The sequence below is a fragment of the Rutidosis leptorrhynchoides genome, chromosome 6 (assembly GCF_046630445.1).
Source record: "Rutidosis leptorrhynchoides isolate AG116_Rl617_1_P2 chromosome 6, CSIRO_AGI_Rlap_v1, whole genome shotgun sequence".
Taxonomy (NCBI): Eukaryota; Viridiplantae; Streptophyta; class Magnoliopsida; order Asterales; family Asteraceae; genus Rutidosis; species Rutidosis leptorrhynchoides.
In genome coordinates, this window is record NC_092338.1 from 158,595,897 (window position 1) to 158,606,205 (window position 10,309).

The 10,309-nt window shown below is 35.3% G+C and overlaps 1 protein-coding gene across 1 annotated transcript; it reads right to left on the minus strand.

Moving 5' to 3' along the window:
- Positions 1-3,853: 3,853 nt before the first annotated feature.
- On the minus strand, positions 3,854-6,775 carry LOC139855708 (premnaspirodiene oxygenase-like). The gene is made up of 4 exons (XM_071844959.1): positions 6,646-6,775; positions 6,388-6,497; positions 4,849-5,691; positions 3,854-4,616 (listed from the first exon to the last, which is right to left on the minus strand). The coding sequence occupies exons 2-4, from the start codon at positions 6,436-6,438 to the stop codon at positions 3,999-4,001; spliced, it is 1,512 nt and encodes a 503-aa protein (XP_071701060.1). The 5' UTR covers positions 6,439-6,497; positions 6,646-6,775; the 3' UTR covers positions 3,854-3,998.
- Positions 6,776-10,309: the final 3,534 nt, after the last annotated feature.

The following is a 10,309-nucleotide window of genomic DNA, read 5'->3' on the forward strand; positions in this document are numbered from 1 at the left end:
CTTCTTTCTCTCTCTTTCTACAATATTAGTCATACTTTCAAGGTCTTCGACTCCGTGCGGGAAACCTAGTACCCGGAGAAGAAGGCCGAAGATTGTATTAGGAGCGGTCTGGAGTTTGAAGTTGTCACTTGTGTATTCGGAACTCGTTTAATCTACTGGTAATTCTATCCTTTGTCTTTATATCCTTTGTGATATTGTTGCCATGATTAGCGAGTAGTTATCTTTAGTGTATGTTATGATGTAGTTAGTTATAATGCCGAAATAATATTATGGCTTGTGTATGTTGTCGAGATGGTTTTCGATTATGCTTTAAACTCAATCGCTTTTCCAACTAATAGAACATAGTTATTGGCTCTGTTATTGGGAAGTCGCGAACCCCGATTCAGAGTACACTATCTGTGTTACCCCTTTGTAAGAGAAGTATATCGGATACAACGTAAGTTTGACTGAGGCACACCGGTTGTAGTAAGTCCACCGAGCTTTGGATTCCGACTGAGGACTTTTTCGTAGTGAAACATCTAACTAGATCCCTAGTAAATTTGTGGTCCTAGACAATGTTAGTGTAGTCACCACGCATATAAACTTCGTATATATACGCTGAAGCACAATGGTTGTTGTAAGCTGTACCTCTGCTAAGTAAGGCCATGGAACCCGCTCAGTGCTGATTAGTACACTTCACCATAATGCGGTCTCAAGCATTGCATCCCGCTTGAGGGATTCTTGGTTAATTAAGGAACTGTTTGTTTAAATACATAAAGGATTGGACCGTTAGGATAACCGAACGTGTTCATGGAAGTCAAAACCCGACTTGGTCATGGTGTTCTTTATGGTTAAACTCTTTTAAGAGCCTAACTATCTTTAAAACTCAATCATTAACGAAAGCATTGAAGCACATCACGTCTCATGGAAAACCATGTATTCTATTATGCTTAAGAAAGTTTAGACCTTTGTGGAATGTTAATACGTCACCCAACCGAGTCACTCAATTGGATGAGCCTTCTGAACGTGTATGTCTGTAGTCAGACTGCACGGGCGTCGAGGGTAAGGGATGTTGCTGTCTATTCAGAATCCTCAAGCCTATCGCATTACCTAGTGACATGTCTTATGACAGTGGCGTTTAGGACTAGTGTAATGAATACAAGGTCACTCCCTATTCATGAGCCAGCATTCCATAATCTCGGTAAAGTAACTGACGAAATCATAGCATGCATTTGTTTTAACCTTATCTGAATTACAAATTTTATTGCATTTACTTTACTTTATCTTATAAACTAGAAAACTCAAAAATTAGGTAACAAACCACTACTCCTGCACCTTAGAATTATCTTAAACTTTAAATATAGGTTCGATTGTACTGATATCTTAAAAATACGACTCTAGGTCATACTTTCCTTACTCATAATAAGGAGTAGTAAGATTTAGGCACCGCTAAATATAAATTTAAAACTATTGCCCCCTTTCTTGGTAGTTGATTCTGACGCCTTGCGGCCTAACGACACCGCATAAACAAAACTGTCCGTTTCGGCCATATCAGTCATCCAAAAGACAGATTACATCATCTCGCTCTAGCGCCGAAGTGGAATATCGTGGGGTAGCCAATGCCGTGGCAGAGACATGTTGGCTTCGTAATCTTCTCTGCGAGCTGCAGTGCCCTCTTACCTCTGCGACCCTCGTCTACTGTGATAATGTCAGCTCTATCTATATGTCATCCAACCCGGTCCAACACCAGCGGACCAAGCACATTGAGATCGATATTCACTTCGTCGGAGACTTGGTTGTTGCTCAGGGACAGGTCCGCGTTCTCCATGTCCCTTTCAGATCTCAGTTTGCGGACATCTTCACCCAAGGCCTCTCGCACGCTTTATTTGAAGAGTTTAGATCCAGTTTGAGCATTCGTCGCACTCTCGCTCCAACTGTGGGGGGATGTTAGCCCATACTTATATGCCTTTATGGCCCAACTGATTGTAAGGGCTTGAGCCCGATTCTAGATTTATCCATTATGCCCTATATATTGTTCTAGTGTATTTACCAAATCAATCAATGAAATATTCGATCTTTATACATTAACAAATTTAATCAAAGACAATTATACCCTTGATTTTCAATTCGTTAAACCATTTAGAAGCAAGACCATAGGTCAACTTACGCTTTCTACCTATGAAATAAAAAGTGAATTTAAGCCCCGCTACTATAAATATAAATCAGTAAGCTCTTACCTGAGGCCCGTTCTGTCAACCTTGTTACACGACAAATAAAATCGATTTTTTGAGCGATACCATATGTGATTTAGTTTTTCTTGTCATATACCTCAATACAAAATTGTAAAGTGGAGTGAAAAATTCGTACTGTTAACAGTGTCATTGGCACTATCTTATCTCATTCACGTGTTCCTTATCATTTTGGTATCATGCTCTTGTAATGGCACCTATCATTTTAACATTCTTTCAAGTAAACTTCTCAACAACATTTGCTTTACATAAAAACTCTGTAATCGCCTACCATCTTATGAACATGTACGCATGTTCAGATGTTTATGATATCCTTTATTTCCATCCACCGAAATACATTAACTCAAATCTTACTCCACACTATGCATGTTCTTGAGATATTCCACCAATCATCATGGCCACAAATGCTACGACCTCTCTACTCACAAAATTATCATTTCTCGTCACGTTCTTCTAGATGAAACCACATTCCCATTTTCTAATTTAACTACCACTATACCTGAATCTTATAAATCCCGTACCGATGACTTACATGTTGTCTACAACTCTAATCACATTCTGTCCACTAGTGAAACCGGAAAAATTAATTATGCAGCCGACCCATCTGTCACCAACAGTTCGAACCCATTTCCACCTCTTCAAGTCCAGATTCTCGTGCCTCTCATTCACCCGAGACAAGCCCAACACTCTCTGAGCCCAATTCGTCACATTCTAGTCTGAATGTTTTGCCATATAACTCTCCTTCGGTTCCTACATGTATTATGCATATGCGCAGTATGTCGCACATCGTCAAACCTAAAATTCCTTTTAATCTCTAGGTGACTGCATCTCTTTGTTCTCTTCTGTCCAAATCAAAAGAAGCTCCTGTCAAACTTAATTGGAAACGTGTAATGGATAATAATACTTGGGTACTTGTTCCTCGTTTATCTAACATGTAGGTTATCAGGCCTATGTGAATTTTCAGGCATAAGATGAAATCTGATGGTTCCTTTGAGCGATATAAAGCTCAATCAGTTGGTGATGGACGCTCACATCATCTCGGTATTGATTGTAATGAGACATTCAGTCCGGTTATTAAACCGGCTACTATATGCATGGTTTTTAGTATTGCAGTTTCAAAATCATGGTGATTCCACCAACTTGACGTCAAAAACACTTTCTTACATGTTAACCTTAACGAAACGGTATACATGTACCAACCTATTGGTTTTCCGGACTCGAATTATCCGGATCATGCTTTTCTCTTAAAGAGTTCACTTTATGTCTTGAAACAAGCTCCTCATAGGATTTGTCCATAATAAATGCAATCATTCACTATTTTTTTTATCGTCATGGTAACGACGTCACGCATATCTACTTTTGTACGTTAACGATATGGTCCTCACCACCTAAAATGATCGGTTACGTCAAAAGCTCATGTCTCTTTTGTCTAGTGAATTCGCAATGAAGGACTTAGGCCCATTACATTCATATATAATTCTTTCACATACTTCGCATATACTTGATTGCTAATTGTTGTTGCTGCTTTAAATAGAGAAATCAACTCTGTATTTGGGCTTATTTGTACAGCTATATACATTTGAGTTTTGATTCATTCATAAACATAAATGTTATAAATAACACAAAACTATATAGTAGAAGATGGTACAATTCAAAAACTTTCTCTATAATAAACTTGCAAAAAAGGTCAAATACAGGACCAGTTTTTCATCAACCAAAGGCATGCATGAAATATGAACTATTGTTTTAAAATTGATATAGCTTGATTCATCAAATTGGAGTATAAGGAGTAGCAATCAGTTTCAAGTCCATTTTTCTCCTGCAAACTGCACCAATAGTCTCATTCATATCCAAGTCTTGAGGCTTAACCCCACCCGCAATTTCCCAATCAAAATGATAGAGTAAATGAGACAGAATAAGCTCAATATTCGACAACGCAAAGAATGTTCCTGGACATCGTCTTCTTCCCGCCCCAAACGGAAGATACTCCAAACTATTTCCCGAATAATCGATACTAGTGTTGTCAAACCTCTCTGGTTGAAAACGCTCGGGTTCATTCCAGTATTCAGGATCCCGTCCAAGGGCCCACGCATTAACAATGACTTTGGTTTTTAGCGGGATCATATATCCGTCAATCTCACAACTTTCGCGACATTCTCTTGGAAGTAATAAGGGAAATATTGGATGTAATCTTAAAGTTTCCTTAATCACAAGTTTCAAGTACTTTAGTTCACTAAGATCACCATCTTCCTGTACCAAGTCCTTTACTTTAAGTACTTGTCGAACTTCATCTTGTGCTTTTCTTAGCACTTCAGGGTTCCTTAAAAGTTCGGCCATCGCCCATTCTACTGTCGATGCAGACGTGTCAGTTCCCGCTGAGAAAACATCCTGTATCACATCACCAAAAACATTAATTCAATCTGCGTTTGATAGAATAGAATGATTAAGTGCTGAATGGTTCAAAATTCTGAATAATTCAGAACAAACAGACATCCTTAATTGGTTGGTAAATTACTCACCAACTACTATGCTAAAGGCCTATTTGGTCAGTTATTCAAATATCAAGTATAACTAGCAAATAAATTTGATCATACCAAATTGAGTAAGATTAAAATCATACCAAAATAACAGCTTTTATGTTGTCCGTTGATATAGGCGAGTCGAGATTACCACTGTCTTTAAGTCTATACAAAATATCAAGAAAGTTTTCGTTTTCATCGTTGCCCACTTTCTTGATTTCAAGCTCCTTTTCATATTCACCAAGAATCTTATCCAAAATCTTATCAAGACTTTTATGAATTTTTCCAACTTTGTAACTCATACCAGTAAGAACTTTAAGAAATCCAATAGAAGGAAACAAATCAGCAAGACTAAAACCTCCACCAAGGTCAACCATGTCCTGTACTCCTTGTACCAACAAATCTTGATCTTTTGGTAACCTTCCAAAAGCAGCTTTAGATGTAACTGTATTAATCAACATAGTAACCATTTCAGTAAGATTAATTATCGATCCTGATGACGATTTCTTAATCATCGATCCTATCAAAAACTTCACTTCTTCTTCGCGAATATAACCAAAGGATTGCACTTTTTTATTAGTAAGTAGTTCCAAAGTGCAGATTTTTCTAAGTTGTCTCCAATAACTTCCATAAGGTGCAAATGCAATGTCAGAACAGTTATACATGATTATTTTTGCTGTTAATATTTCGGGTCTGTCTGCAAACGCTACATCGTTCTTTACTATGAACTCTTTCGCAACTTTTGGCGAGGAAACAACTATAGCAGAAACTTCACCAAGTTGAAGATGCATTAAAGGACCATATTTTTGTGCCATGTTTCTGAGGACAGCATGTGGTGTATCTTTACTTACCATGTTTAGTATGTTACCAATAATTGGTAGTTTTTTGGGACCAGGTGGAAGTTTTGAACTAGTACCATTACTTGAAATTGCTTTTTTTAATAACTGCAACACAAAAAGAAAAGTTACAAGGAGAGCCATGTAGGAAAAGGTGTTTGGAAGTTCCATTTTAAGACTGTAAAATTAAAATTAAGGAAGAGAAGAAATGGGTTGTGATTTGTGAAGAGCAGTCTCTTTTTATATAAGTTATACTACAATCAGATTAAATTAGATTTAATATATCTTTTATATAAGCAAAAAGCATGACATTTTAGGATGAATCAGTCAACAAAATGGTTATTTCAAATAGAGGTAAGCAGGCGGCAGGCCTCTTTAAATAAATTAACAATGGCTGGCTTTGTTTGTCTTATGAATTTTGTTTGATGCTCAGAAATGGTCAAATGGAGGTTAGCAATTTAGAATATATATATTTTTACCTATGATAGTGGGTCCATATTTATGATTTTCTCATAAAAGATTTGATAAAAATGAGAAGAAAATACAAAATGTCTCACATCCCTATCAATAATTTACTTTTAATTATCCCTTTCCTTTTCAACTTTAATGTCCTTTTCATGTTTCCAACTACTATCCATCCATTATCTGATTTAAAAGTTGATTAGTTTTATGTTTAATAGCTTAACACCCGTAAATTTGCGGGTTTATGTAAAAGAATTATTGCAAAGAAAAAATAGATTCAAGGAACTACATTATGACTTCAATTCTATATTTCTATGACAAAGAGAATAAAAATCTTCATACATAATTTTTATATTTTATGTGTGGTTGAAGTGGGACTCGGTAGTCAAGCATTCCTTCATTTCTGCCACTTATTCAACTACGGGTAGTTAGAGGTGAGAAGTAGGTTGAACCTGAAACGAAGTCGAAATGAATAAAAGATAACATAATAAAGTAAATATTATTCAGTGACTGCCTGTCTGATACATAATATGATATTCGTGGCCTTAAACATAGATAATCGAATTAATAATATAAATTTATCGAGGATTGCAGTTGTACCTGAGTGGTAGTGGTCTGCCTCTAACACACTTGAGGTCAGGAGTTCGACTCCACTCCAGGGCAACAATTAATGCAATTCTATCCCTGCCATGTAAGGATCCACCCATGGCACCTTTCCTACATTGTGTTGGGGGTAAAGGGGAGGGGTGTTTTACTTGGCCGTGCCCTTGGATCGGTTCAAGGTTTCCTCCTGGGCAGCGATAGGGGGCGGGTTAATATCACTGCATCAGCATAGTCGAAACTGGAGATGATCGCAACGGGTGGTTAAGTCCCCCTCGGGTGATCCCAAATTCGCTGTTCTAAAAAAAAAAATATATATATATAAATTTATCCCCCCACTTACTTTTATCCTCATCTTTTGTTATGAAGGAAAGAAGTACAATAAAGAAGAATCCATCAATTTTGAAGATGAATCCATCAATTTTGAAGATAATTGGTAGAAAAGTAATATCAAGTTCTAATTATTAATACAATAAAAATTTGAAGGAAATAGAAACAAAGAACCAAATTTCACTTTATTACGTTAGCATGATATCGAAATATTTCTATAACAATTAACAACAATCTTTTTGGAAATTCATTAAATTTCGAAACCGGCTTATAAACTATAAATACATATCACAATTCTGGCAAAAAAATCCCCTGGTCATCCCAAAGTGTTTGGCCCGTTCTGAAATCTATCATTTTAAAGACCACATGAGATGTTTGATCACTAAACTTTCTCCAAGTACCGACTACCATAACAACCACGTACACCTGTTACCTAACCGACCCATTCAGCCCGCCCATTCTTTTAGCTATACCAACAATGTATATAAATTAAAGTGATAACTGGTCACATACTTGAATCATGTAGTAACTTAAATCATGTAGTAATGCATACCATCCATGCTTCACTTTTCATCTTTGCATATCGAAAGTAATAATGCATACCATCCATGTAGATTCATCTTTGCAAAGATAGAGTCTCCTAGACTCAAACCCTCTAACCTGTAATGGGAAGGTCACAAAGGCATAACCTTACGGACTGCTCCAAATCTCCATTATGAATATTAATTTTTCAAAAGCCGTCATTCTTAGGTGATTCCAAGCTTAAAACCTCAAGGTGGCAACTTTGACCCGTCTACTCAAAAAATGAGTTAATGCAGGTTGACACATATCCAATGTAGCAGAAAGTGTATTGTCAATCCATACTATCTACCAAATCCCTTAAGTCAAACACTTCAAAATTCTGTTAGAGTACAAAATAATCAAGTAAAACGACAAATGAGTCTCATATTTGATAAGGCTGTATTAGTTTGGTAGCGAAAAACTTGCTCTCAGATTTGTGTACACAAAGTTTCAAACAATTATTACCTATATTATGGCATTTCAAAAACTTGCATACTTCCATATATTATGACACAAAATACTTTAAGAATGTTGTTGATTACTGTTAGTATTGGTTTCGTGATCCTTAATATAGGTTATGTCCTGATATATGCACTTAATGAATATGGGTTTATTGTTTCTTTTAACTTTAGATTTACAAATATTCTTTGGCCTTTAGTTAAATTACTTTGCCACCTCCACCTTTTAATACACTTTATATTGTAACAGAAAAAATGGATTAGTGCCTATATAAGGCATCAAAAAACAATAAATAAGACCGCAAAAGACGTACATAATTATATTCCTAAAAAAAGCAAAAGAATATGACTGTTTACCTGTGGCGTGTTCTCGAGTTGTTTGCATAGTGGTTTGATTAATCGAATTAGCTGGCAAATCAATATGCGGTCAAAGATTACATCAGACATGAAAAAATGTTGTATTCTTAAACCTCACGCCTTATCATAGAAAGCAATCTATTAATGTGTCAAAGTGGCTCGGGTGCCGGACATCTTTCTATGAGTTCGAATGTATAACCATCGCAAACTTCAATAAATTCTATAATCGACTTCCCACATTTGACAATAAATTACAATGTAGATCACAATCGGTTTATAGTGATTACAAAAGTTGTTCTAGTCTTTATATATCATAGGAACTTGCAATAAAATGAGTCAATTAGAGTAGTCACCTAATTCAATTGCCGTTTCAAATATGAGTATGGAGATAAGGAATATGATTAGAGATGCCAGTCCCAGGATCATGACCAGCCACAATTCGCCCCGCGAAAGCAGTAAACCTCATTCAAGACAAGGATGTAGAGAGCTGACATATACATCTAGGAATTAACAAACTATATAGCATGGCCACAAAAAATAATAATTGATGAATAGAAGAATTAACTTACCACAGTAAAGAGAAATTTCAGCATTTACCTAACTTGAGAATATTATGAGGTCTCAACCTGCACCCCCAGAATAAATTGTCATGAGTTACATATAATGTATCTATTTGTATAACAACTTAATATCATCATGATCTCCTAACCTAATATCATATGGCAGCCAAGAAATTCAACATTTAATATATACACAAAATCATAAAACAACTCACTGAAAAAACACAATACCACATACATAGCAAAGCCAAGACAAGAAACTGCATTTCATCAAACAATTGGTGTTCATGAAGCACACAACGCCGTAAATACCTTTTATATCCAATAATTATTCTTTTCTTCAACATACCCTCACATACTAATAATTACCAACAGAATTTGTAAACAATATCTGAATGAATACCGAAAAATGCCAAAATAATAACTATACTAAAGATAGCTTTACACTCGATTCAATAAATTAATGAGATTTACTTGATTGAAATTAATGAATCATAACCTTCGACTCGTCTTCCATATGCAAGGAACTCGTGAAAACACAAGGATTTTCCATTAACGGGCTGAAATTTGGAATTTCTTCCAAATTTTGCTATAATCTTGTTTCCCAAGATTACATTATTCAATTTCAAAAGATCACCTCGATACAAGTATAAATCAATCATTCATCTATATCTGAATCAAATGTTTATGAATAAGGTGCATGTGATTGTGAACTGCTTGTAAATATATAACAAGATTAATAGAGAAGCATGAATAAAGTACATGTAAATATTTTTTTTTTTTTTTTTTGAATAAAGTACATGTATTTTCATAGTGCATATTCAATCAAATTGCATCCAGTCCATACAGCATAACCTACAGCAAAACAAAAGATTGTAATCAGTTGATACTTTAGTTTGTTAAACTAACAGCGAAACGTATTCAACCCTAAAACCAACAATTGAATTTCCCCACTATAAGAAATTAACAGGAATGGAATGAAATGGCGTTTTTTTTTTTTTTTTTTTTTTTTTTTTTTTTTGGCCCGCGTTCTGATGTAAAGGAAAAATTATTGTTAAAGAAAACGTAATAGTGAAATGACCCGTGGAATCACGGGTTTGTTTAAACGGAGCAGTTAATGATATATTTTAGGTATCATATATTTTAGGTATTAAGTAAATTTAAAAGCTAAAGTCATTTAGTTTAATGACCCGATGGATTCCGACTAAGAAACTTCTCATTGTTTTTACAAACACATTGATGTACTTAACTTGGTCGAAATAAATGAACTACATTTATTCTCTCACTATCATCTTCCAATTTTCATCACAATTACTATTTTTTTTGTCATAAAAGTCTACATTACAACCTTTTATTGATACATGTATTTCGCATACATATATAACGTAATTAATCTCG